The sequence below is a fragment of the Dipodomys merriami genome, unplaced genomic scaffold (genome assembly GCF_024711535.1).
Source record: "Dipodomys merriami isolate MVZ:Mamm:240054 unplaced genomic scaffold, mDipMer1.0.p SCAF_16, whole genome shotgun sequence".
Classification (NCBI taxonomy): domain Eukaryota; kingdom Metazoa; phylum Chordata; class Mammalia; order Rodentia; family Heteromyidae; genus Dipodomys; species Dipodomys merriami.
In genome coordinates this window covers 9,139,264-9,167,090 of record NW_027202937.1, presented here as the reverse complement: position 1 = coordinate 9,167,090, position 27,827 = coordinate 9,139,264, and the positions used below count along the sequence as shown (strand labels likewise).

The following is a 27,827-nucleotide window of genomic DNA, read 5'->3' as shown; positions in this document are numbered from 1 at the left end:
CCTCAGATCTCAGCCTCCTGAGTAGCTAGGATTACAGGCGTGAGCCACCAGCGCCCGGCTTCCTAGGACCTTTTTTAACTAGCCTCACTGTCATGCCAGGTCTGGGGAGGACTCTTTCTTTGGTGTAGCCGTGGGTCCCACAGGAGCTGAGGTGGTGGAGAGCTGGGCTTGCATGCTCAGCTGAGGCAGAGAGGGCTGCACTTAGCATGCTGGGATTCGGGTGGCTGGTGCTCACTCCTGCGAGGTCCTAGTCCCTCTACAGCTGTTGGCAGCTCAGGGATCAAGGAAAATCCGGGATCGAACTTTATTCCTACAAGTTAAATTGAGATCCCTTTGTACAACTACTTAAAGATGATACTGATGATGTTAATAATAAAAAGAACTTTGTGCCTCTAAAATTTCTGGGTGCCAGGGTGACAGATAAAGGGGCAGGCCTTGTTTTTGTTTATTTGTTCTTCTGAGATAATCTTAATAGGTAGCTCAGGCTGACCTCAACACTGGAGATCCTCCTGCCTCAGATTCCTGAGTGCTGGATTACAGACATTCGCCATTGTGCCCTATAGCAACAGGCCTGTTCTAAAGCAGAATTCTGAGGCAGATGAGGAGCCCAGTAATGCCAATCTCCCTTTCTTCATTCTTTAATTACCAGTGACCATTAGACACTTCTACCTTCTGAAGGTCACTACCCCCATGCCACTTCTTCCTCTTCTTCCTCCTCCTCCTTCTGCTGGTGGTCATGGGGCTTGAACTCAAACTTGGGCTCTATCCCTGAGCGATTTCGCTCAAGACTAGTGCTCTACCACTTTGAGCCACAGCTCCACTTCTCATTTTTGAGTAGTTAATTGGGGAGTTTTCTGCCCGAGCTGGCTTCGAACGAACTGTGATCCTCACATCTTGGCCTCCTGAGTAGCTAGGGTTACAGTTGTGAGCCACCTGCGGCTGGCTAAATCTGCTCCTGAGGAGGTAAACCAATTCATACTAGGTTGATGGTTTCTAATCTTGTTAAGTATGTTAGCCAGTCCTGAGGAGTTTTGTTTGTTTTGAAGTCAGGGGAGTGCTCCAAATGACAGTTTAGTTGTCACTTGGGATTAGGCATGCGTGAGGACAGTGGGGGTTCTTTCTGAATTCCTGAAATTATAGTCTGCTCTCTGGGGAAAAGCAAAGGGCTGTGGGAGGAGGCTGGCTATGTTTAGAGAAGAGAGCATTTTGCCCACCTTCAAGCCCCACCCCCATGAGGAAAGGGAGGAGGTGGCTAAGGTGGTAGACTGCTAAAGGCCTGAGTCCAAATCCCCAGCATGGCGGGTAGGAAGGGGAGATTTATGTACCCCATTCTGCCTCTGTCAGATGTAGATGAGTGTGTGGAGGGGACTGACCACTGCCACATTGATGCCATCTGCCAGAACACTCCGCGGTCCTACAAGTGCATCTGCAAGTCCGGCTACACGGGAGATGGCAAGCACTGCAAAGGTGAGGTGGGCAGGGGGGCAGGGGCAGAGCAGGGGCACCACTGCCACAGCCTTGTGCTCACCATACTACAGGACCCTCAAGCCTGCAACCCCCTCTGACTAAGGGTGTGGAGGAAAGGGTCTGCATCTTCTAGAAAGCACGGAGTTCTAATTCACACCAGAGCAAATCCACCATTGAGGCCCTGGTGGAATAGTGCACAGCCATGTAGCTGGCTGGGGTGAGCTGAAGCCTTTACCATTAGATAGAGACAGACAGTATGCCCTAGGGGAAATGCCCCTGTACGTGCACACACATGTGGACACACACACACACACACACACACACACACACACACACACATGCTCATCCTTCTTTCCCTGATCATTAAAGCAATACACACTAATGTAGCCTTGGGATATTATTTAAAAATTATGGAGTATAGGTGGGACTTCAGTGGATATATTTGCTAATTCCTGCTGGCATTGCTTGGTGTCTGGGGAGAGAGGAACTGGTTCCAAAAGGTTATCAGAATTAGAGAATACCTAAGTCCCTGATACAAAATGGCATAGTTTTTGGATATTACATACATAATCCTCCTGTAGACTTTAAATCATCTCTAGATTATTTACATTACCTAGGTTATAGAAGTATCTGGCATACTGTATTGCTTAGGGAATAATGACAAAAAATCTGTACGTATTCAGTAGAGACATAATTTCTAATTTGATTTTTTTTTTTGGTCAGTCATGGGGCTTGAACTCTGGGCCTGGCACTGTCCTTCAGCTCTTCAGCTCAAGGCTAGTGCTCTACCACTTGAGCTACAGCACCACTTCTGATGGTTTACTGGAGATATAGAGTCTCACAGTCTTTCCTGCCCGGGCTGGCTTTGAACCACAATCCTCAGATCTCAGCCTCCTGAGTAGCTAGGATTACAGGCGTGAGCCACTAGTGCCCAGCTCTGAATATTTTCAACTCATGGTTAAGTGAATCCGTAGCTATGGAAACCATGGATACAGACAGCTAACCTGGCAGGAACCGTAACAAGGGTTTTGCCTTTTGACTGAGATTTCATTTTACCCTTTGTGACTCATTCAAAGGAAATTGAGCTGGACTCCAGTAGTACATATCTGTAATCCTGGCTACTCAGGAGGCTGAGATCTGAGGATTATGGTTTGAAGCCAGCCCAAGCAGGGACAGTTAGTGAGACTCTTATTTCCAATTAATCTCTATCACTTGAGCCACAGCTCAAGTGGTAGAGCACTACCTTTGAGCAAAACAAAAAAAAAAGGCTGAGATAATGCCCAGGCCCTGAATTCAAGCCCCAAGACTGGTACCAAAATCACAAATAAAAATCCCCAGCAAAATGGCTTATAGACTATGAATGTAATTGTATACACACACTATCTATCTATCTATCTATCTATCTATCTATCTATCTATCTATCTATCTATCTATCTGTGTATATATATATATTTTTTTTTTTTTTAAAGCAGCCACAAGGCAGAGCCCAGGGGCCAACAGCAAGGTACACTGGTGGGCTTAGCTGTCTCCACTTCTTGTTGCCTGCAGATGTGGATGAGTGTGAACGAGAGGACAACGCAGGCTGTGTGCATGACTGTGTCAACATCCCTGGGAACTACCGCTGCACCTGCTATGATGGGTTCCACCTGGCGCACGATGGTCACAACTGCCTAGGTGAGCGAGGGGGCAGTACTGTTGAACGGGTGTCTTGTTGGGAGCTGGCTTCAGCATTTCCCAGACAAGGAGAAGTGTTCAAAAAGGATCACATTCCTCCAAGAGAACAAGGTCTGGCTGGTGAGGACACCCCTACATCTGGAAAAAGACACCAGGAGAGATGCTGCTAGAAGTACCACAGGGCAAGGGCCAGGAGAGGAGAAGAGTAGGTTTGGCCTCGGTGGGTAAAGCAGGGTGGGAATCTGACTTGGTTCCCGATAGATCTTGATTCTGCCACTTGCTGCCTGTGCGGCCTTGGATGAGTGAGCTAGTCTTTAGGACTCTCAGCTTCTCTGTCTCTGAAGTGGGCGTGGTAATAACCTGCTCAAAGGCTGATGGGTAGAGCATCTCAAGAGGTGTGAAGAGCCCTGTAAAATGATCAGCATCTGAGAGATGTGATCAACAGAAATGGCGAGGATAAGGATGAGAGGCTTCCCTGGCTCTTACAGGCTGGTTTCCTCCCAGCTCTTCCTGCGCTCTCCACGCTCACCTTCTCCACACTCCTGTGGCTTTAGGCTGACCTGATCTCCTGTGTCCTGGCACCTGGATCTGATGTACGGCATCTCTAGGGGACTGAACTCCCTCACCTTTGGTCTCTGTCATTTTGGAAGATTACTACAATCAATTAAATTCTTCCCTAAGCAGAATATCTGGAGCCCATAGCAGAAAAGGGTTTGAGATTTGAACCCTCTCTCAAACTCTCTCTGGTGTCAAAACAGAAACAGGACACTGGAAGCATAGAACAGAAAATGAAGAGACGCCAGAAGCAGAGATGCCTCAAATCAGCCTGGGCCCCACCAACCTCACTAAAGCAGATTGATGACTTGTCCAAGGCCCTGCTTACCCAGGAACCTCCTGAATACCCAGCAGCTTCTAACCGCCATACCCATCCTGGGACTCAGGCCTCCAGTCCCTCCTGGTCCCTTCCCCAGCATGGCCATCTCCCCTGCTACTTCAGCCTCTCCCCTCCCTAGTCACCCCAAGGGGACTCTTGTGAGACTCTTTCAGGAAGAAAAGCTGGGGCACTGGAATAGGACAGGGAGTTCTCACAGAACTGGGAACATCAGCATTGAGTTCTTTAGTTTCCTTTAACCTTTGGAAACAGCGGATTTCTCATCAGATTCCCATGTTTTCAAAAGAAGCAGAAAGAGGGAAAGAGAAGGAATCAGTATGGAAAGGAGCAGGTCAGAGGTCTTTCTTGACCACCTTGAAAAAGCTGTGTATGCTGTAAACCTCAATTTCCCCATGGAGACCTAGAAGAAAGAACTTGGCTAGAGTATCATAGCCTGTACAAGGTTGGAACAGAAGGAAGAAAAATAGAATGTAGGGTGAGATAGAGTAGGAATAGAGGGCTGGGGTGTAGCAAGTGATAGGTAGAAACAAAGACTGCACATGGAAAGCACACTCTGCAGCTTTTCTAACAGGTGCATTTCTTAGGGAAGAGACAACTAGATCTGAGTCCCTTCTGTCCTTGGCCAGAAAAGGAAGACCGGGTTCTAGGCTTCAGCAAGATGGAGAGAGGGTAGATGAGGCCCTCAGAGCCCAGATTCTCACTGCTCCTTTGGCCTCCAGTCTTTCCTGCCTTCTGGGTCAAGTCAAACAGAGGAACTGTGGATGTGGGAGGGAAGGAGCTGGCATGGAGACGGAATCAAAGTGTTGAAGTGGGAGCCCCAGGGTGAGCTTAGCTCTGGGACTTGGGGAATGGTGATTTCTGGGACCTCTTTACCCTCTGCCATCTACGGTGTGGTCTGGCAGCTCTCTCTCCCCACTCCTTTCTGCCAAAACGGCCAGACTTTGTTTTGTTAAACCAAAAATAGGAGAAAAGCTAAGCAATATGGCAGCAAGCCAAGGCATGGGGAGGAGGGGAAGGGTAGAGCCAAGGTCTGTCCACGGAAACAGTCCCTGTCCCAAGAGGAGACAGCATGGGCTGAGACTCAGCTGCCATCCTCTGTGCTCTTTCCTATAACCTCAGCACCATGGCCATAGCTCTAATGACCGGGCCATATCTTGGCTGCTCATTGTAACCAGCCACTACCTCCCTCTCCCCCCGCCCCCCGCTTACCTCTTCCCAATAGATGTGACCCCAATCATCCTCTTGCCCTGGTTCCTTCCCCGATCTCTGCCCTCAGACCCAGTTTCTACCCTGAGGGCCAGAGAGGCAAGTCATCACCAAATGTCTCCTGAGGTCTACTGCTTCGTTCCCAGCTCTGGCCTGTTCACACTTAGGAATATTAGCTGACCATCAAGTGAGAACTGCCTAGCCAAGCTGGGAATGTGGCTCAGTGGTAGAGCGCTTGCCTAGCATGCATGAAGCCCTGGGTTTGATTCCTCAGTCCCACATACACAGAAAAAGCCAGAAGTAGCGCTGTGGCTCAAGTGGTAGAGTGCTAGCCTTGAGCATAAACAGGCTCAGGGACAGTGCCCAGGCCCTGGTTCAAGCCCCAAGATTAGCAAAAAGAAAGGAAAGGAAAGGAAAGAAGGAAAGAGAGAAAGGAAAGAGAGAAAGGAAGGAAGGAAGGAAGGAAGGAGAAAGAGAAAGAAAGAAAGAAAGAAAGAAAGAAAGAAAGAAAGAAAGAAAGAAAGAAAGAAAGGAAGGAAGGAAGGAAGGAAGGAAGGAAGGAAGGAAGAACACTGCCTAGCCTAAGGCGGGACTTCGGTGGAGGGGGAGTTGAGTTGGTGACTGCACCCCATGGACCCCCCCAATCACTTGTCTTGCACAGATGTGGATGAGTGTGCGGAAGGCAATGGCGGCTGTCAGCAGAGTTGTGTCAACATGATGGGCAGCTATGAGTGTCACTGCCGGGAGGGCTTCTTCCTCAGTGACAACCAGCACACTTGCATCCAGCGGCCCGAAGGTCAGCCCGTCCCCCGCTCCCCTGCCCTTCCCGAACTCTGCCACCACCTTCTTGTCCAGCTCACAACGCTGAAACCCCAAGGGCTCCCTGGACAGAGAAACATCTGGTGAAATTGGTTTGGGATGGGGGCTGTGGGGGTTAGAGCTACTTTGGGGTGTTCCCTAGCACAGCCCTGAGACTCCCACTTCTGTGAAAGAGTTCACCCAAGTATCCTCTGTGACCTGGACCAAGAAGGCCGGGTGGAAGAGTTGGGGTATTTGTTGTCTATTTTTGTGGCTCAGCATATGCTCAGCATGCTGCCCTAGTGTGTGGCCAGAACTAAACAGTGTTTGTGGCATCATGATTATCTGTACCAATGATTTCTTCCTCATGTGTGGATTTGATGGCTGTTTCTCTTCCCAGGCTTGAGAGAAGAGATCATGGGTTGGGAATGTGGCTCAGTGGTAGAGTGCTTGCCTAGCATGCAAGAAAGCCCTGGGTTCAATTCCTTAGCACCACATACACAGAAAAACCCTAAAGTGGTGCTTTGGCTCAAGGTAGAATGTTAGCCTTGAGCAAAAAAAGATCAGGGATAGTGCCCAGGCCCTGAGTTCAAGCCCCAGGTCTGGCAAAAAAAAAAAAAAAATGCCAAGAGAGAAGAGAATCATGTCTTAGATGTTTCTAGATCTTTCCTTATTCCCAAGTTCCTAGCATGGTGCTGGACAAGTCTTAGCCACAGTGTGGGTTGTTGGAAAGATAGGGAACCCATGTTCTTTCAGGTGGCTATTAGCACTCATGAAGCCATCACGCCAAATAGCATGGCACCCTGCTCCCTGGCACCCAGCTCTGTGGGCCAGACTGGAAGCCTGGGATGGAGATGGGAAAAGATATGCCCTTCTCCGGGTTGCAACCTTGCAACCTCCTCCACTCCTCCCCATTTCCCAGGTCTCCTCTTTGTTCTAATCCATCTAGGCCTCCAGGGTACAAACAGCATCTTCTCTTCCCTTTTAGAAGGAATGAACTGCATGAACAAGAACCATGGCTGCGCCCACATTTGCCGCGAGACCCCCAAGGGGGGTATTGCCTGTGAATGCCGCCCTGGCTTCGAGCTCACCAAGAACCAACGGGACTGTAAATGTGAGACATTGGGATGGGGGTGGGAGAAGAGGCACATGGGAGAGAGGAGGGGCTTGGGCGGCAAGGGGATGGCGCTGGGAGGAAATGGGGTGTGGGGGAGCTGTCTAGGAAAGAGGGCCCCATTTCCAGTTGTGGAGCCCCGTGAGGCCCTGGAGAAGCGAGCTAACAGGCCTCCTGCCCTCTCTGTGCAGTGACCTGCAACTATGGCAATGGTGGCTGCCAGCACACGTGTGATGACACGGAGCAGGGCCCCCGCTGCGGCTGCCATGTCAAGTTTGTCCTCCATACCGACGGGAAGACATGCATCGGTGGGTGAGGTCAGGGGAGAGCTCAGGCTACCTTGTGATGGGGCTGGGGGGTGGGGCGGGCCCCAGGGAACTGTGGGGAATGAGGAATCCTCCCTCCCATTGCGGGCCCCAGAGGACTGGGGAGGGAATGAAGGCCCAGACAATGCCAGCTCTATGAGGAGCAACGAGACTGAAGGACATACTTGCCCTTCTTCCTCCTTGACCAGCCCATGTGCCTTCCTCCACCTGCCCCGGGAGCCTTACCACACCCTCTTCCTCCCAGGAGGCCATTACCAAACTGGGAATATGACGAGCAAAGGTGCTGGCTGACCAAAGCTGAGGGAGATAAGGCAGGGGAGAGCTGGAGAAATCAGCTGATGAGGCCCTGGTTGGATGGTAGTGGGAGCTGTACCTGTCAGGACTATGTGCAGGATCCAGGGCTCTTTCCTGGAACACCCAGTCCTGAACTGACAAAAAAAAGAAGCGGGGGAGGGGGAGGGTCCTAGCTCCATGTGTCTCCTCTATGCTTTTCCTCCTCACTTGCGCCCCACTCCATCCCATTTCCTTCTCCCTCTGCCTCAGCTCCACCTGTAGCCTGCCCACTGCCTCACCTACTCTAGCTTTCCATCCTTCTCAATAGCTAAACCTTTTATTCCTAGGCCTTAACTCTACCCACTAGCTACCCTAGATGAGCATAATTCCTTACAGTTAGTTCTTAATTCCCTCAGTCTTTAGGTCTTGAGTGCTGAGATGATCCTGGAGCCGTTTAGAGAACATAGGGAGAGCTATGGCTGGGGGTGAGGCTGGATCTTGGACCAGGCAGGGGTGCGCTTGCTCCGTGGGCATAGGGTGTGCATACAGGGCCATCCATCTGGTGGGCTTTGACTGGCTGAGAAAGGAGAACTGTGGGCACAATCCTCTCTGAATTCCTGTGTGTCAGAGATGTGGCATTCAGCTTAAGAACCAACCCCCCTACACACACACACACACACACACACACACACACACACACACACACACACACACACACACACACACACACACACACGAGATCTGTCACCTTCACTGAAGATATTAGGATGGGGGACAGATAAGTACTCTTACAAGGTCCCCTTAGGCATCTGTTACAGAGACATGCTTCTGTAATTGAGAAACCTGCACACCTTCCCTCCCTGCTCCTAAGAGACCTCAAAACATGTTTAGATCTTCATGTTGTCTTCTTGGGCCGGGCTGGTTGTTCTAGCTCCTTTCATTCTTTCCTCACAGGTCTAATTCTGCTTTCAGGCTCCCACCACCCCTTGGACAGTTAGATGTCCCTAGAGTCTTCTCCACCCCCCAAAAATGCATGCAGCTGGAGTGGTAGTTATGGCTCTAATCCTAGCACTTGGGAGGCTAAAGTGGGAGGAAAAAGAGTTTGAGGACAGGCTGGGCTACTCCGTCTTCCCCATTAAAAGACTCTCCTCTAATAAAAAAGAAAAGAGTCAGACAATGGTGGCTCATACTTGTAATCCTTGCTATTCAGGAGGCTGAGGTCTGAAGATTATGGTTGGAAGGCAGACCAGGCAGGAAAGTCTATGAGACTTTTATCTACATGGTTTAAGTGGTAGAGTGTTAACCTTGAGCAAAGGTGCTCAAGGATAGCACCCAGGCCTTGAGTTTAATAATCCCCAAGACCAGTACCAAAAAAAAAAAAAAGAAGCTGCATGTGATCTTTCCCAAAGAAAGCTGGAGGCCTACAGGTCAGAGGCCTAGATTCCTCTCTGGTTTCTTTCTGTTCAGACATGGATGCTTCTCTGAGACCCATTGGGCCCACCATGGCAAGTGAGGCAGAGAAAGCGAGCGAGGGTGCTCTAGAACTTAGCGCTATGTCCTTTCCTGCTTCCTCCCTTGGCTCTGATAGCATGCGGTTCACATGCCCTACATCTCCTTCTCCCTAGCCTTGGTAGAAGATCTCTGTTGTCTGCGCCCAGTGGCGAGGCTGAGCGGGCAGTGTGGGGAACTGAAAAGCTGGGCACCCTTTGAGATCTGGCTGTTCCTAAGACTTGCCTTGCAGGCCAGCTTTGCCCTTGGCATGCTGGGTGGTGTTGAGCCCACAATTGCCTGTCTCTGAGAGTCAGTTTCTCAGGTTTTCAGTCACTGGGGGGAAGCTTGGCTTCTTTGGGAACTTCAGGTAGGAGTGTCATGAGGGTTCCAGGGCTCAAGGTATGGGGCTAGGGGTGTGGGCCTGCTGGGTGGAGGAGGCCTCGGGGGAGGGAAGGCACCTGCCCAGCATCTAAACAGTTTTTTTACAATGTCAAACAGGGGAAAGGCGGCTAGAGCAGCACACCCCCCCTCAGGCCGTTTCTAATGGTAAATATGTCTGCTCTCCGCTTGCTCTCACTGGCTTGCTAGGGGAAGGGCTAACCGCTGGGGCTCCCACTAACTGCATGCCCATCTGAGCCCAGCCCCACTGAGCCTGTCTGCCAGCAGAGCCTCCCCTACCCCCACCCCTGGCAGCCCGGGCACTAGGCCTATCTGGTGATAGCTGGCCTGGGAGCCTTTGTGTTGTCCTGCTCTTCCTCTTCTCTCCCTTTCCTTTCACCTCTGCTCGCTTCTCATCTAGCACCACCTTCTGATATCCCAGGCTCTTCCTAGCCATCTGTCCCAGCTTGCCGCCACCACACAGTCTACGACCCAGCCAGGTCCCTCTTCCCCTGCCATGCCCACTGTGCCACGGAGATGAGGGTGTGGTAGGACGAGATGCCATCCTCTCCGAGGGCCATCTTTCTTGGGTTCTTCCATTCATCAATTCACAATCAGCATCGCCCATCATGCTCCACCTCCTTCCTGGTTACGAGGGTGGCATTGGAGTTCAGGCAGACCAGTGTGTGGTATCGAGTGACGGCTGGTGCACACAAAGCAGGGGCAGCTTATGGTTTTCAGCCTGAGATCAGGAGAGCTGCCCCGCCCAGCTGCCCTGCCCTGAGCAGCCTTGTCCAGCCTCGCCCCTGGTCTCCCTGCTCTTCAGGCTCTTAGGTCAGAGCACTCTTGGGGGAGGAAGCTGGGCTTGGAACCTGAACTCAGGTTCCTTGGGGTCCTGAGAACCTCTAGAGAGACTAAGAGGAAGAGGAGGGGCAGTCCCGCGGGGGTTGTGGACCCGGAGCTGAGCATTTGAGGGCCCAGGATGTTACCTGGGACCCGCAGCGCAAGGCATGCTGTCCTCAGTGGTGACAGGAAGGAGGGCTGAGCATCAGGGACTTTCCTCATTCGTTTCCTGATACTGGGAGCTGCTATCCAAGGCTTCTTTTGGAGGCCTTGGAGTCTCTAATGGGAGAATTCTAGACACCCCCACAATAGGTCTACAATGTCTCACATCCCCATGTCAGGGTCTTGAAGTGATAGGTTTTGTTTTTGTTTCCCCTTGCGTCTCCCTGGCTGCTGGTTAAGGCTGCTTTTCTCTGGCTCGGCTAAGGGAAACCCAGCAGCTGATGGGGAGCATGAAAAGAGACCTCACTGCAATAAGACAGTTGTGTCTTGCTTTTCCTACCCTTCCTGGTCTGGGTTCTTCTCCTTTGGCCTCTCCCCTCCTCTGTGCAAAGGAAAGGAACACAGCAAGGAGCCAGCTTCTCTCCAGGTGGAGCTAACAGCGGGCTGGGAGGAGTTCAGAGGGGACGGCCTAGTATTTGTCTTCTCAGGTGGGCTGGGAGGGCAGTCCCGGAGCTGGGATCTTTCTTTAGAAAGCTGGTCAGGGAGCCAGGGAAGCCAAATGGATGAGCGTCCTTCAACCGTCCTAGGGACCTCCAAACTCCCTCTGCCCGATCCACCCACAGGAAGAGTGTCCCACCATGACCCCAACCCCCCCCCCCGAGCTGGTGGGACAGGGAGGAGGACACCCCTGCCTGTCCCCTCTGATCCCTGGTGACCAGAAGCCCCCTGTACTTAGCTCCCATGGTTCCCTGCTTCCCCCTCCCCCGCCCTGAGCACATTCCTGCCTGACAGCCCTGGCTTGTACCTGCCTCACTGCTGTCCACCTTGTTCCAATCAAGCAGGGGGCAGGGCAGCGGGCTGCTTGGCTGCACTGGTGAGGGGCTGGGGGCTGGGAGCCTCAGCTTCACGCTGCTGTTGCTGCTGCTGCTGCCACCGCCGCTGGAGCACAGGGCGGCCGCAGAGGCCTTCCCTCGGGACCCCTGTGGCCTCTACACCTTGAGGCTCAGAGTCTTCTAAGTGAGTAACCCCCATCCCACCCTCTACCTCTGTCCTCCACAGAGACCTGTGCTGTCAACAATGGAGGCTGCGACAGTAAATGCCACGATGCAGCCACGGGCGTCCACTGTAGCTGCCCTGTGGGCTTCATGCTACAGCCAGACCGGAAGACCTGCAAAGGTAAGGGCTCCAAGGAGGAGGGAGCATGGACAACCCCCAATAAGGGGCTTAAGCTGGGTCCAGAGATGGGGTCGCTAGGAATGGAACCACACCTCCTCCACCCCTGTAACAAGAGCCTAGGATGAGGCCAAGGGGTATCTGGTGTCCCATGCTAGTTCATGGGGCTCAAAGGCGCCTTCTGCCCCTCCTCTCTGTTGCTTCTCTACTCTCCTCCCTGGCTCCCTGGGTGGGGGAAGAGGGTTGTCCCAACCTTCTTAGTCAAAGAATATGTCCTTCACGTTAGTCCCACATTTGTTGGGAGGATACTTGAGTCCCCCAGCCTTTTTTTAGGGGGTGGGGAGAGGAATTGTCAGTCATGGGGCTTGAACTCAGGGCCTAGGCACTGTCCTCGAGCTTTTCTGCTCAAGGCTAGTGCTCTACCACTTTGAGCCACAGCTCCACTTCCAGTTTTCTGGTGATTCATTGGAAATAAGAGTTTTACGGACTTTCCTGCCCAAGCTGGCTTCAACCCGTGATCCTCAGATCTCAGCCTCCTGAATAGTGAGGATTACAGGTGTGAGCCACCTGCACTGGCTATACTTTGTAACCTTAACCCTCTTTCCTCAGACCTTCCCAGTGGGCTCCTGGAAATGACCTCCCTTTATAAAGGCTGTCCAGGCCTAGGGAGAAAAGGACAATAGTCAGGTGCATGGCTACAGGGTTCAGATCCTGGCTCTGCCTCTTCCTAGTTCTGTGACCCTGAGCCACTCGTGTCCTGCCATTGTGTCTTCCTTTCCCTATCATGTTCGCCTTGCCTTGCTGCAATGAGTGTTTTATGTACAAAGTCCTCAGGGGAGAGCTTGGCACTTGCATGTATATTTGTCGTGACAGTAATACAGAGTTGTCCATTCTACTTCTTTTCATCAGCCAGGTCTGAGGGCAGAGGGAGGAGAAAAAGAGAGGGTTGCCATATTGAAAATAGTGATTCATGGGGCCTGTCCCCTAGTCACAAGGAGCTGGGGCTCCTTTGTGTCTTTTGGCCCAACAGCTGTGGGAGGAGGGGAGGGGCTGGGGCAGCAGGTCAGCCAGCCTGAGGAGGAGGGGGAGGAGGAGGAACGAGGTTTCCTGCTGGGAAGGACTGTTGACAGGTATGCCAGGAGTGACGGGCAGGGCTGCCCTCCCTGCCCCTCCCCTCCAGGAGGGGTGAGTAGCCTGGGTCCTGTCTGCCACCAGCTCCAGGAACTTGACCTCAGGAAGGAAGCTGCTCCCGCCCCCCACCCCTTCCCTCTCTAGTGCTGAAAGCTGCCTCAGGCCTGAGTCTCTCCAGACTTCTCCCTGTCCAGCCCCCTGCCTGGCCCCTGCCTCCCCCATCAGCTACCCAGCCTTACCGCCTCTCCTGGAAGTCCTCCCTGCCTGGCCCTGTGCCTGACTCCTCCTCCCTGAAGGCTGCCCCTTTGCAGTGAGTCCTTTGGACTCTCCACCTCTCCTTAGCCCACTACTCAGCATTCTTGACTGGACCTTGGGGACAGGGGTAGGGGACAGGAAGGAGATAGTCCTTCTTGGGCCTAGCCATCAGCTGGAGAGCCTGCCCTGTGGAGCAAATGCCCACCTGTTCACACTGCAGAGGGTTCCCTGGTGGCCTTTGGTCTGGCTCCTGGACCCATCCTTCCGGAAGGAAGGATGTTACTAATTCCCCTGAACAAGGACAATCCAGAGTCAGGAGAGTGGCAGAGGGGCCAGGAGGGGGTAGACGAGGACACTCCTTGCTTTTCTGTGTTCCCTGGAAGGAAGGTATCTACCAACTTCATTCTATTCTCTTCTGCCCTGCTTCCCCAGACATAGACGAGTGCCGGCTGAACAATGGGGGCTGCGACCATCTTTGCCGCAACACAGTGGGCAGCTTCGAATGCAGCTGCAAGAAGGGCTACAAGCTGCTCATCAATGAGAGGAACTGCCAGGGTAAGCAGACCTGGGCCACCATGTTGAAAGGCCCGGGAGAGGTTCTTCCCCAGATAGCTTCAAGTCAGCCAGAGGCCACAGCCTGAGAAACTCAGTAGATGCTGTTTATCGAGTCTCCAGAGGCAGCAGCGCCATGCTGCAGATTGCAGACGGTCCCGCTTCTTTCTGGCGGGCCAGCTACACCCTGGCACACACCGCATGATGAGGGCTGGGGGACAGATTTCTCTCCAGTCGATATCCTGGGCCCAGTGTGGCCGGCCTAACTATACAGATCCAAGGACTCCAAATAGAATGGGCACAGGTTGGCACTGCTCAGTCATCCATCTGTGACTGGGTCATGAGTGGGAGGAGTCAACTCCAGGGGTGCCTCACCTTCACAGGGGTCCAGTGACCCAAAACAGCTTCAGTAACTTACATCCTATCTCTTGCAGATATAGATGAGTGCTCCTTTGATCGAACCTGTGACCACATTTGTGTCAACACGCCAGGAAGCTTCCAGTGTCTCTGCCATCGTGGCTACCTGCTATATGGTGTCACCCACTGTGGCGGTAAGCTAACAAGCTAGCGCCCCTCCCCCCAGTCACCTCAGCCTTTCTCACCTCCTCACCCTCCAGCTGACTGAGACCCCATGTTATTGGCTTATGGCTATGGGCAGTCCCTGGCTGCACATGCCCTGTCTGTATCCGCCATGATGAAATGAAAGGAGTTTAGGCAGCCTTGAAGACCAGTTTTGGAGAACAGCATCCCGTCTCCAAACATCCTGTCTTCTGCCCCATGACTGCCCAGCCCCATCACTCGCCCCAAACTCCCATCCTCAGCTCACCAACAGCCCCACCAGTAGGGAGAAGTGACAGACTTTAAAAGGCTAGTCAGTGTGGACCCTAATCGGTGAATCTTCTGACTGAGGATAGAGATAGGGGAGGAAGTTTGAGTTCCTTTCAGGCCACAAAACGCTGAATTTTTGTTGTTGTTTTAAGAATGTTTTTGGCCGGGCGCCGGTGGGTCATGCCTATAATCCTAGCGACTCAGGAGGCTGAGATCTAGAGGATCACAGTTCAAAGCCAACCCAGAAAGTCCACGAGACTCTTATCTCCAATTAACTCCCAGAAAATCCTAAGTGGTGCTGTGTCTTAAAATGATAGAATGCTAGCCTTGAATGTGAAAGCTCAGGGACAGCACCCAAGGCCCTGAGTTCAAGCCCCCACCAACAAAAAAAAGGAATATTTTGAGTGTGAGGGAAGATGTGATATTGTCCAAAAAGAATATTTAACATGAGATTTACCCTCTTAAAATTTGTTTTGCCTGTCCTGGGACTTGAACTCAGGGCCTGGGCACTGTCCCTGAGTTTCCTTTGCTCAAGGATAGCACTCGACCACTTGAGCCACAGCACCACTTCTGGCTTTTTCTATTTATGTGGTACTGAGGAATTGAACCCAGGCTTTCATGCATGCTAGGCAAGCACTCTACCACTAAGCCATATTCCCAGCCCCCTCTTAACAAAACTTTAAGTGTAAGTATAAGGTATTGTTAACCATAAGGAGATCTTTAGAATGTGCTCCTCTTGCATGACCCAGGATACCTGGAACTCTAACCAAAGGTTCTGGTTCCCTGCCGATACCCTGACTTCTGCTTCCCAAGCACCACAGTTGATTGTCTTCCTGCCCCTTCCCCCAGATGTGGACGAGTGCAGCATCAACCGGGGAGGCTGCCGCTTTGGTTGCATCAACACCCCTGGCAGCTACCAGTGTACCTGTCCAGCCGGCCAGGGCCGCCTGCACTGGAATGGCAAAGATTGTACAGGTGCGCACCGCCCTCTGCTGGCAGGATGTCGCACTGAAATTTCGGAAGAGGGGTGTAGTCTTAGAGAGCGGAGTACCAGTTAGGATATGGGGTTGGGGGAAATGTTTGAAAAAAATGTAATTATCTGTGTTAAGATGTGCAGTTTCTGGTGAATAATCCCTTCGTCAGTCTCCATGGCGTAACTGTAGCTCTGCATGTAGCTGATTCTCTTACACCAGATTCACCAACTGAGGGAGAGGGTGGGAAAGGGATGCGTGCCACCCCCGTCAGGCCTCTCTCCCCCTCCTAGAGCCAGTGAAGTGTCAGGGAAACCCTGGAGCCTCAAAGGCCATGCTCAGCTGCAATCGATCTGGCAAGAAGGACACCTGTGCCCTGACCTGCCCCTCTCGGGCCCGGTTTTTGCCAGGTACATGGGAGGAGGGGATTGAGGGGGTTGGGACCGAAGGGAGAAAATGGCAGTGCCTCTGTTCCCTTGAGATTCCTCCTGCCAGTGGGACTTTAGGGGCAGCTCAGAGTTGTGATAGGCTCCTTTTCTCAGAGTCTGAGAATGGCTTCACAGTGAGCTGTGGCACCCCGAGTCCTAAGGCTGCCCCAGCCCGAGCCGGCCACCCCGGGAATAGCACCAGTTCCAGCCACTGCCATGGTGAGCACTAGCACAGACCACTCTGACCTCTTCCGCCGACCTCTTTCTCTCTGCTCGTCTCCCAGCCTTGCCTTGTCCCTGGGTCACCTTCAGGCTACACCTCTGCTTTAGTGCCCAGCTTTGTAACACCTTCCACAGCAGCCCCCATCCCAGGGCCCCCCCCCTTCCCGACACCATGCTGAGCTTCTGCCATCCCTCTAGAGGCTGCAGCCCTGTCGGTTAAACAGCGGGCCTCCTTCAAGATCAAGGACGCCAAGTGCCGTTTACACCTGCGAAACAAAGGCAAACCGGAGGAGGCCAGCAGAGTCCCAGGGCCAGGTCTGTACTGGGGACCTCACCCTGACGGGCTGTCCAACTACCAAACCCTCACCCCCCCCCCCCCCCCCGCGCTTAGTGAGATCTCATTTAGACCACTCCTCCCACCCTGCAGCGTCTTGCACTGTGCGCAGAGCAGGTGGAAGCAGTTGTAGACAGAGGGCCCACGGAAGTCCCAGGCTATTTCCCTCTAACTAATCTCCCAGACTCAGGGAACCCTGAGAGTTGCATTCAGAGGTCAGGGGAGGCCTATCTGGATTGAGGAGAGGAAGTGAGGAAGAACTTCCCCTATCCCTGGGGCGGGGTTGGGAGGGGGTGAGGAGCAGGGGCGGGGAGGGGGGGAAGGGGAGATCCCAGATGCCCTGGCTAACGAGGCCTCTCCCCCAGGTGGCGCCCCCTGCTCTGACTGCCAGGTTACTTTCATCCATCTCAAGTGTGACTCCTCTCGGAAGGGCAAGGGCCGGAGGGCTCGGACCCCTCCAGGCAAGGAGGTCACCCGACTCACCCTGGAACTGGAGGCAGAAGTGAGAGCTGAAGAAACCACAGGTAGAACTTGGGTGGAGGGCTGCAGGGGAGGGTAGAAGTGGGGAAAACCACAGGCCTCAACAGCCAAAGGAAGGGCTAGGGCCTTACACTCGGGGCAGACCCTGTGTCAACACTGGCCCTCTTACCATGCCCCTCCCAGTCTCCACCTTTGCTTTCTTGCCCATCTGCTCATGCCAGTCTTCTTTTTGTCAGTCATGGGACTTAAACTCGGGGCCTGGGCGCTGTCCCTGAGCTCTTCAACTCAAGGCAAGCCCACTACCACTTGAGCCACAGCTCCATTTCCGGTTTTCTGGTGGTTCATTGGAGATGAGTCTCACAGACTTTCCTGCCCAGGCTGGCTTTGAACTGCGATCCTCAGATCTCAGCCTCCTGAGTAGCTAGGAGGACAGGCGTGAGCCACCGGCACCCGGCTCATGCCAGGCTTTCTTTCCAACTCATACTATGACCCACCACTAGCCAGCTGCGGGTTGCCCTGCCTCCGCCAGCGGATGGAACGACGACTGAAAGGATCCCTGAAGATGCTCAGAAAGTCCATCAACCAGGACCGCTTCCTGCTGCGCCTGGCTGGCCTTGACTACGAACTAGCCCACAAGCCCAGCCTGGCAGCCGGAGAGCGCGCAGAGCCAGCGGAGGCCTGCAGGCCCGGGCAGCACCGCGCTGGGGCCAAGTGTGGTAAGGCAGCTTGTGGAGGAGCAGGGGAGTAGGAAAGGCCCAAAGTAGGGGCCTCCCATCATGGAAGAGAGCAGGACCCTTCCTTCGTGTCTCCAGTGCAATTCTCAAATTATGAGGCAGCCAAGACCCTTCTACCCATTGTCCACCTTTCCTTGGTCCCAGGCTAAACTCATGAGATACCAGGCAGGGCCAGAACATAGACTTGACCTATTTCTCAAAGCACAATTCTGTTCATTCCCTAACGAGAGGAAATCTCCCGAATCTGAGGGAGCGGGAAGGGGAGTCCTAGGCCTGGGGGGTGGGAAATGGGGGGGTGGGTGGCTAGCGCGGCCGACTCTCCCTCAGTCAGCTGCCCGCAGGGAACGTATTACCACGGCCAGATGGAGCAGTGTGTGCCATGCCCAGCGGGCACCTTCCAGGAGAGAGAAGGGCAGCTCTCCTGCGACCTTTGCCCTGGGAGTGATGCCCACGGGCCTCTTGGAGCCACCAACATCACCACGTGTGCAGGTGCCAGGGGAACAAATGATGCAGAGTGGGTTAGGGTGGGCACTGGGGCGCCCATGGGCACGGGATTTCCCACAGGGCAGGCCCAGGCTCCAGGCCACTCACCTAGTTGACATCCTATTTGTATGCTCTGTCCCTCGAGACTGGGTGACCCCATGGGGGTGTCTCAGGACCATCCCCATCAGAGTTGGGCCCTTGGTTTCATTGCAGGTCAGTGCCCACCTGGCCAACACTCTGCAGATGGGTTCAAGCCCTGCCAGCCATGCCCTCGGGGCACCTACCAACCTGAAGCAGGCCGGACCCTGTGTTTCCCATGTGGGGGTGGTCTTACCACCAAGCATGAGGGGGCTGTCTCCTTCCAAGACTGTGATACCAAAGGTGAGTGAGGTAGGGGCTGGGAAGGTAGCTCAGCGGTAGAGTGCATGCCTTGCAAGCATGAGGCCCTGGGTTCGATTCCTCAGCACCACATAAGCAAAAAAGAAAAAAGCCGGAAGTGGCGCTGTGGCTCAAGTGGTAGAACACTAGCCTTGAGCTGAAGAGCTGAAGGACAGCACCCAGACCCAGAGTTCAGGCCCCATGACCGGCAAAAAAAAAAAAAAAAAAAAAAAAGTGAGTGAGGTAGTCACCCTGCTAGAGGACTCCCTGACCCCAGCTGCTATCAGATAGTCTTGAGATACCCCCTCTCTCCCAGGCCCCGCCATGCGAGCAAGAGCACAGTGACATCGCCCCTCTACCCCTCGAAAACAAGAAAACCATCCAAGTCCTGAGAATGTTATCCCACCATCCTCTCCAGACCATGAAGGGCCCATCTGCCCGAGCAAGCACACCAGCCTACTCCTAGAAGCCATCCTGGCCATCTCTCAGGCCAAGCCTGGGGATAAAAATGCTTAGCAGCCAGGTGCCAGTGGCTCACACCTGTAATCCTAGCTATTCAGGAGGCTGAGATCTGAGGATTGCAATTTGAAGCTAGCTGGGGCAGCAAAGTTCATGAAAGCCTTATCTCCAATAAACTACCAAAAGCCAGAAGTGGAGCTGTGGCTCAAGTGATAGAATGCTGGCTTTGAACAAAAGAAGCTCAGGAACAGGGCCCAGGCCCTGAGTTCAAGCTCTAGAACTGGGACCAAAATAACAATCAAAAGAAAAGCAAAAACACCTTAGCAGCCACTGTCCCCTCTGCTTTGGAGAGCTGTGATATATACCCCTGCATACCACAAGTGAGTTCCTAGATAGATTAGACATCATGTCTAGTATCTAAAAGGAAAGGATTGGTGTTGGAGCCAACCACTCTAGAAAGCATGCATTTCCTGAGCTTAAATTCTGACAAGAAAGATTGGAACTCTGGGGGAAGAAAAACTTAGGCGCTTTTAATTTATTTGATGAGCCATCCTGCCACCCTGCCTATTCATCCCATGCCCCAGAGTGCCTCCCTGCCCTCCTTCTCACCTCCTATTGTCCGCTTACCTGCAGTCCAGTGCTCTCCAGGGCACTACTACAACACCAGCATCCATCGGTGTATCCGTTGTGCCATGGGCTCCTACCAGCCAGACTTCCGTCAGAACTTCTGCACTCGCTGTCCTGGAAATACAAGCACTGACTTTGATGGATCCACCAGCGTGGCCCAGTGCAAGAGTATGTGGCAGCCTGAGCTGTGGGACAGGGGGTAGGGACCTGGGACCTATGGACATGGAAAGGAAGGAGGAGTGGCAAACCAACAGGAAACAGGGCTGGTAGGTGGATAGGCACAAAAGCCCCGCCTCTCCCCAACCTACTTGCTCTCTAGGTCAGTTGCTGGGTTGAGCCTTGTAGCCTCCATTCCCTGGAGATGGGTAACAGGGAGGAAGAGCTAAGTAAAGCAAGAAGGAGCAGGTACTTAAAGGGCAGGCAGGAAGGTAAACTCAGAATGTGGAGAGTGGACGATGAACTGGGCTAGTGGCTGCCCATGTGTCTGGACCTCCACTTCAGAACTCTTCCATTTTCTTCAATCTAGTTCCCCCACTGACTTGCCTTCTCTTTCTTGCTCTATCCACCGGGGCTTGGCTGCAGATCGCCAGTGTGGTGGGGAGCTAGGTGAGTTCACTGGCTATATCGAGTCTCCCAACTACCCGGGCAACTACCCAGCCGGCGTGGAGTGCATCTGGAACATCAACCCCCCACCCAAGCGCAAGATTCTTATCGTGGTACCCGAGATCTTCCTGCCATCTGAGGACGAGTGTGGGGACGTCCTCGTCATGAGAAAGAACTGTGGGTGGCTGCAGAGCTGGGCCAGGGAAGGGCAGTCAGAATCTGGTTGGGAGAGAGTGAGTTTGGTACAGGAAGAGCTGGGGCCGCAAAGTCAGGGACTCACGGGAGAGAGATGGTGAGGGACGCTTTAGGGAGAGAAGGGCACGCGAGCAGAAGGGAATGAATGGCAGGGTTCAGTGGAGAGCAGGGGAGAGGAAAGCCAGCGCTGCAACCCAATGCCATCAGTGTGTGACTTTCTAATCCTAGCTCTATTTGCCATTCTGCTCATTTAAATGTCAGAGTTCATACACTGTGTGAGTACTTGGCTATCAGTGGTGGAAGGAACCCAGGAGACCATGGGAGAGGGGTTGGGGGGGGGTGTTGGGGTATACGTACATATTTGGGTGGAGATTTCACCCACATCCACCGCAGGGCTTGGGTAACCTGGCCTGCTGCTCTGCTGATCAGCTGCTTCCCTTGCCAGCCTCCCCATCTTCCATCACCACATATGAGACCTGCCAGACCTACGAGCGGCCCATCGCCTTCACTGCCCGTTCCCGGAAACTCTGGATTAACTTCAAGACGAGTGAGGCCAACAGTGCCCGTGGCTTCCAGATCCCTTATGTGACCTATGACGGTGAGCAGGGGCAGGAGAGGGGAGGTGGATGTGGGAAGGGAGGCTTGGGGTCTCGGGAGAGGAATAGGGGAGCAGGTAGAGCCCCCACAACCATGGTGCCTTTGCAGAGGACTATGAGCAGCTGGTAGAAGACATTGTGCGGGATGGCCGGCTCTATGCTTCTGAAAACCACCAGGAGATCTTAAAGGCAAGTAAATGTTAACAGTGAAGGCTATGTTGATATTAACAATGTGAAGTCACAATGCAGAAGTAACATGCAGAGTGCCAAGATGAGTATACTGTGTGTGTGTGTGTGTGTGTGTGTGTGTGTGTGTGTGGGTGTGTGGGTGTGTGGGTGTGTGTGCCAGTGCCAGTGCCAGTTCTGGGGCTTAGACTCAGAGCCTGGGCACTGTCCTTGTGCTTTTTTGCTCAGAGCTCTGCCACTTGAGCCACAGGTGTACATCCGTGCTTTATTGGAGATAAGAATTTCATGGAATTTCCTGCCCAGGCTAGCTTTGAACTGTGATCCCCAGATCTCAGCCTTCTGAGTAGCTGGGATTACAGGCCTCAGCTGCCAGCACCCAGCAAAACTACAGACTTAACTTTATAGCTATTCTTTGTATGTTATTGCTGCACACGAGTTGTCTTTATTATTAATAACAATATTATCAAAATAAAAGTGTGATGACAAAAATCACTTGGAACTTAAAGACCTCAAGGAACATATACTTTGCAAAAGCTTTTTTCAAATTAAATGAATCTGGGTGCCACGGTGGAAACCTGTAATCCCAGCTATTCAGGAGGCACAGGTGGCAGCATCATTTAAGTCCAGGAGCAACACAGACTGGTATGAAACAAAAAATCAAATATGTCATGGTACTGCAGTTTGTGAAGAAGTGCAGTCCCATACCCAGCCTCCTTGGGCAGGAATGCAGTGGAAGGAGCCTGGAACCTGGCCAGCTCTGCATGTCTCTGGGCATGTCATGGGCAGGTCAGGACAGGCTATAAGAAAAGACCTGAGTGAGCAGCTGGGAATGTGGCTTAGTGGTAGAGTGCTTGCTTAGCATGCATGAAACCCTGGTTCCTTAGTGCCACAGAAAAGGCTGGAAATGGCGCTGTGGCTCAAGTGGTAGAGGACTAACCTTGAAACAAACAAAGCTCAGGGACAGTGTCCAGGCCCTGAGTTCAAGCCCCAGGACTGGGAAAGGAAGGAAGGAAAGAAAAAGGAAAGGAAATGAAAGGAAAGGAAAGAGCTGAGTAAAGTCAAGGGGAGTTAAGGAGGAATATTCCAAGCTAAGGGCCATGACACAGTTAAGAACCTCAAGAAGGCCAGGATGGCACTTCAGAGCAAGAAAGAGTAGAGAGAAAAACAAATGCCACATAGTCTTCCAATGTGTCATGCAAGAGGCTCAGCTTTTACTCTGAATGATAACAGAAACCAGTGGGGCTGAGGATATAACTCAGTGGTAAAGTGAATGGGTGTAGCAAGAAGATTCAATCCTCAGCACCAGAGAGTAAAAATGAAAATAAAGGATAAGCCTAGCTGGGTTCCAGCAGCTCACACCTGTAATCCTAGCTACTTAGGAAGCTGAGATCTGAGGATCATGGTTCAAAGCCAACTTGGGCAGGAAAGTCCATGAAACTCTTTATCTCCAATAAACTCCTAAGAAAAAGCTGAAAGTTGGAAGTGGCGCTGTAGCTCAAGTGGTAAAGTGCTTGCCTTGAGCTGAAGAGCTGAGGGACAGTGCCCAGGCCCAGAGTTCAAACCCCACAACTGACAAAAAAAAAAAAAAAAAGCTGAAAGTGGCACTGTGGCTCAAGTGGCAGGGCACTAGCTTTGAGTACAAAGAGGTTTAGAGACAGCACCCAGGCCCAGAGTTCAAACCCTAGGACTGGCAGAAAGACAGAGGCAGAAACAGAGAGAAAGAAAGAGAGAGAATAAGTCAGGTGCCAGTGGCTCACAATCCTAGCTAGTCAGGAGGCTGAGATCTGAGGATCATGATTCAAAGCTAGCCCATCAGGAGTGTTCATCAGACTCTTATTTCCATTTAAACACAAAAAGCCGGAAGTGTTGTATGGCTCACAGGGTAGAGCACTAGCTTTGATCAAAGGAGCTCAGGGGTAGTGCCCAGCTCTTGAGCTTGAGCCCTAGTACTACTCTCCCCCCTCCTCCGCCCACCCCTGCAAAAATAAATAAATAAATTGTATCCAGTTGTGAAGGCACATGCCTATAATCCCAGTTACTTGAGAAGCTGAAGTGTTGAGATAAATTAACCCCAGGAGTTCAGGACTAGCCTGGACCACAGGGTAGAACCTTGACTTGGAAAAAAAAAAAATTAAAAAAGAAAGAAGGGCAGGAAGGAGCCAAAGAAAGGGAAGGAGGGAAGGAGGAAGGGAGAGAGCAGAAAAAGCGTTTCAAGTAGGAAAAGAGTGAACTAATTAACCACCCCAAGAGTCACTCTGGCTATTGCAAGGAGTACAGTCTAAGAGAGCAAGGAGGCCAGTTAGGAGGCTGGCAATGGTCCAAGTGAGAGATGATGACAGCTTGGCCCAGGGTGGCAACTGTGGAGATGCCGACAGAGGCCAGACCCTGGTTATATTATAACTGTAGAGTCAACAGATTCGTTGTAGTTGTGGGTGAGAAAGAAGAGTCAAGGATGGCTCCACAGATTGGGGGCTTAAGCAGTAGAAGGCTGGAGCTACCATTGGGATTCTAAGAGCAGAGGGTGGGGCTGGTGGTCCAGAGCTGCCTCTGCATAGAGACACGGAGAGGGGCTGCTGGGTGGAGGCTGGTGTTCCTGTTTCCTATCCATGACTCGGAGCTGACACCACTGCCTGCCACCCTCTGCAGGACAAGAAGCTAATCAAGGCCTTCTTTGAGGTGCTGGCCCATCCCCAGAACTACTTCAAGTACACAGAGAAACACAAGGAGATGTTGCCAAAATCCTTCATCAAGCTTCTCCGGTCCAAAGTTTCCAGCTTCCTGAGGCCCTACAAATAGTGCCCACAGCCCAAGGACTCAGATTTTGGAGTCCCCAGACTCCTCAGCCCTCAGAGCTGGCAGCCCCCAACCTTAGACAAGGAACTCTCTCCTCTCTTTGGAGGAAAACTATCACTACACAGACCAGGCACTCTCCCTTTTTGTCTTTCTCACTTCCTTCTCTCTTCCTCCCTTACTCTCTCCCTCTTCTTTCTTCCTCTCTCTCTCTCTCCCTCCCACCCCCTCTCTTTCTCCTTCTCCCCTCTCCGCCCCCACACTGGTCTTCTAGGGAATGGGGATGGGTAAAAAGGGCTTCTTGCCATAAAGGGTTGTGCCTTGCCAGTCAGGAGGCAGAACATCCCCTACTGTGCTTCCCAGGGTTTTTGCCAAAGAAGCCTTTAACTGGCTTAATGCCAGAACGTCTGCAGGGCACACAGTTTGAGCCCTGGGCTGTCCACATAGCTGGCTTTCTTGTCTATACAGCTCCTCACTTTGTTCTGCTGCATGTCTGTCTGCCTGGGATCTACTCCACAAGGGTTTACAAATGGCCCACACCCCTGGGCTGATGGACACTGGCCGAATGAGGACTTGCAGGACATTACCATGTACGCCAGTGCCCTGCTATAGCTCCAGAGAGAAAGACTACAGCTCTGCCAGACAGAAAGCAGGTTTTAAATCATTGCCCAAAAGAATAAAGAGAAAGAAAGAAAAAAGGAAAGATAAAGCAAGCAAGCAAGAAAGAAAGAAAGAAAAAGAAAGAAAAAGGACGAAAAGGAAGGAAGGAACATATTATCTAAAGGGCTAGACTACAGAACAATTGGAAGCCAGCCTCCAACACTAATAGCTTTTCTTGTCTTCCCTGCCCAGCCAAGCCCTCATCCCACCTGAGTGCTCCCTGGGGGAGCCTATTCCCCTTACTTAAATGTTGTCCTTAAAGAAACCTGGCTGTTGCCTGGCCCCAGCCTGGACCTTGCCCCACAGCTGTCTTTCCCTTGTAGCTCCATGTGGCCTGTGGGTTCCACCAAAGAAGACCCCACTCTGCAGCCGGCCTGGAGCTGCCTACCTCTGGCCTTGGGCAGTGGGCAGCAAGAGGAGTATGTGTGCACTTGGCGAGCCTCCTGCCCACCCTGTCCACATCTAATAAGTGCAATCATTTTGAGTCTTTCTGTGTTGTCTAGAGGGAGGGTTTTTGTTTTCTGGGGGGTTTTTTGTTGTTGTTTGTTTCTTTTTCCTTCTTAGAACAACCCTATTTATAGCTGCCCAAGAAAGAAGAAGTGATAGGAATGGAAGAATATCCATTTTGAATCTCATGAACCTTGAGTGCTGGAGCATCTCATCTCTGACCCACCAGTGGCCACCTCCTGTGCTAGCACCCTCAACTGGGCTAACCTGGGACTATAGCTCAGAGGTATCTGCTATGTAGACAGAAATTCTGGAGACCCGATGGAACAGAAAAGAAAGGGACTGTTTGCTAAACCAATCCTGCTTCCCTATGCCACTCCAGGACTTCAGCATGACCCTTGAGATTGTACGGGCAGGTAGGATTGGTCAGTGACTCTATTGCAAGGAGGGGAAACCTCATGTCGTCCTGCTTTCATCGTGATTTCCCTGGTGTGCTCATGGAAGAGGACCAGGCCAAATGCCCAGGGACAGGCCAACTCAGGTTCCCAGGCCAGACAAAGCAGTATGTAGTAACTAAGAACAGGGTGGCTACCCGGGCATGAAGCTGGTGCTGTGCCTGGCACTTGTCACTTCCCACTTAGAGTTCACTTCAAGCCTGTCTCTTGAAGGAAGAAGAATCAAATCAATGCTCAAACTTAGATCCTGCACACTCTACCCTGAATCCAACTGCTGCCTGTAGAATCCTTTTCCATTTGTTCCTTGTAGTTCTCCCAAAGCTGTGGTCCTAGTCAAAGGCTATTGATGATTCCACTGGGCCAGTTAACTGTCCCAGGCTACTGCTCCCCAGGAGAATTGACAGGAAATAAACGGGCCCCTCTCCCCTTCCTCCAATCAGAAACATTCACTGGCTAAAACACAGGCAGCCAATGGCAGAGTTCCATTTCTTGACATGTTAGTTGGGAGTGGAGATCTTCTGTCTTTGTCTCCCCTGGTACTCATTGCAAAGATGTTAAATGGCTACATCCAAGCTGGGGAAATGGTCATTTAGTATAGATGGCTGCACTTTTCAAAAAGCACCATGAAAACTGAATTAACTTTGACCATCCTAATTCTATTAGAAGCATTTAATTTTGGTTCCTCTTTCCCTACCATTTTGCTTCTCTCGTGGAAAGCCAAACTGAGGCTCTGTCCCAAACTTTTAGAGTTTGGCTTCTCTTTTCTCCCTCTTTTTTCCTGTCATACACCATACATACACATAAAAATATATATTCTTCAGTCATTTATGCCATGGCTTGTGGAAAGGGTAGATTACTAGGTTCTTAACTGATATCAAGACAGACTTAGATGAGTAGATGGAAGATTTGCTCTCGTCCAACAAGTATAATTTAGATGATCCAAGTTGGGCATTAAGAATCCAGGCACAGCTGCTGCTGAACCTAAAGAGGAAACTGGTCCTAGGCATCAGACTAGAGGATAAGTGGACTGGATGAGGAGTCAACACTCAGGGACTCTAGGCTTCACAGACAGATGAAAAAGATATTTCCACTGGGAAGTGAGGGGAGTGGGAAGACGGTGTAAATAGGAATCCTTCATGAGCTAACCCAAGGGCCTTCCTGCAGGATTGGGTGCTTGTAGGGTCATGAGACTGTGGGGCCTCATTATACAAAACCTGTCCTGATTGAGTCTGAGCATGGGAAGCTATTTCCATGAGGGCTCCAAGCGTCAGGTGAATTGGAAAGTGATCCAAGTGTTTTGGAAAGGCACTTATATCCTCTGAAGCACTGCAACATCGGTAATTCTCCACCTCTCCCTCTGTATGATCAGGCCAAGCCCATCCCTAAACCTGAGGGAATTCTCAGTCGGGAGAAAACTGTCCAGAGCCCAGACTTGAGCTGCCCACCCCAGGCCTAGAGATCCCCAAAGGCTGGACACTGAACTGTGACTGCTCAGATTCCTCCCAGGATTTGGTCAATTTGTGGTGATGGAAATGCAAATTTCAGTAATACAATCCTGATCTTTGGCCCTAATGAAACTTTTTTTTTTTTTAAACTGAGAAGTGTTCTCCATATGCATGTTTGAGTTAACTGGAATGAGTTAGGAGGTCATTATGTCAGGATGTCAAAAAAAAAAAAAAAACATGGAGCATGCAAACATATGCATCTGCTGCTTAACTACATTCTGACAGTCTCAAACTAAGGGAACAAGACAGTGTGACTGACCACAGGCAGAAACAAACTGTCTGTTTCTTTAGCATGAAAAAAAGTGAAAGGAAACACCTTTAAACTTGATCTTTCCCAAAGGTAGTACAGGCTGTCCTTGGGCCATTATTCAGACTAGGAATCATGTTGGAAAAAATATAACGAGAGGGACAGAGGTCCTGTTCTGTTATCAGCCGATATCTAGATGGCACAAAACTACTGTGCTAGTTGAACTGAAATTTCAGAGAATCGTGTGGAAGGCTTATTTTCTAACAGAAAAAATTGTGTTTATATCTGCCCTCCACTTCTGCCAATATAGCAAGCATCTCTTTACACAATCAACAGTAAACAACAAATGATGCAGTTCCTAGAGTATTTTGCACTTGGGGAAAAATATGTATCTGAACTTGTAAAAATGCGATGTTTGGATTTTGTATTGTCTTTTTTATTATTATTATTATTAAAATACTAA

At 51.6% G+C, this 27,827-nt stretch overlaps 1 protein-coding gene across 1 annotated transcript in view; it reads left to right on the top strand.

Moving 5' to 3' along the window:
• Positions 1 to 27,827, top strand: part of Scube3 (signal peptide, CUB domain and EGF like domain containing 3) — a 37,685-nt gene extending 9,858 nt beyond the window's left edge. The window contains exons 2-22 of the mRNA XM_070023922.1: positions 1,345 to 1,467; positions 3,017 to 3,142; positions 5,902 to 6,036; positions 7,027 to 7,152; positions 7,344 to 7,460; positions 11,685 to 11,801; positions 13,617 to 13,739; positions 14,171 to 14,287; positions 15,414 to 15,539; positions 15,829 to 15,945; positions 16,078 to 16,182; positions 16,384 to 16,500; positions 16,885 to 17,043; positions 17,500 to 17,715; positions 18,061 to 18,222; positions 18,430 to 18,597; positions 19,687 to 19,848; positions 20,263 to 20,460; positions 20,924 to 21,076; positions 21,184 to 21,263; positions 23,907 to 27,827. Of these exons, the coding sequence (XP_069880023.1) occupies positions 1,345 to 1,467; positions 3,017 to 3,142; positions 5,902 to 6,036; positions 7,027 to 7,152; positions 7,344 to 7,460; positions 11,685 to 11,801; positions 13,617 to 13,739; positions 14,171 to 14,287; positions 15,414 to 15,539; positions 15,829 to 15,945; positions 16,078 to 16,182; positions 16,384 to 16,500; positions 16,885 to 17,043; positions 17,500 to 17,715; positions 18,061 to 18,222; positions 18,430 to 18,597; positions 19,687 to 19,848; positions 20,263 to 20,460; positions 20,924 to 21,076; positions 21,184 to 21,263; positions 23,907 to 24,056 (2,897 nt within the window). The 3' untranslated portion in view covers positions 24,057 to 27,827. The remainder of the gene's footprint in view (positions 1 to 1,344; positions 1,468 to 3,016; positions 3,143 to 5,901; positions 6,037 to 7,026; positions 7,153 to 7,343; positions 7,461 to 11,684; positions 11,802 to 13,616; positions 13,740 to 14,170; positions 14,288 to 15,413; positions 15,540 to 15,828; positions 15,946 to 16,077; positions 16,183 to 16,383; positions 16,501 to 16,884; positions 17,044 to 17,499; positions 17,716 to 18,060; positions 18,223 to 18,429; positions 18,598 to 19,686; positions 19,849 to 20,262; positions 20,461 to 20,923; positions 21,077 to 21,183; positions 21,264 to 23,906) is intronic.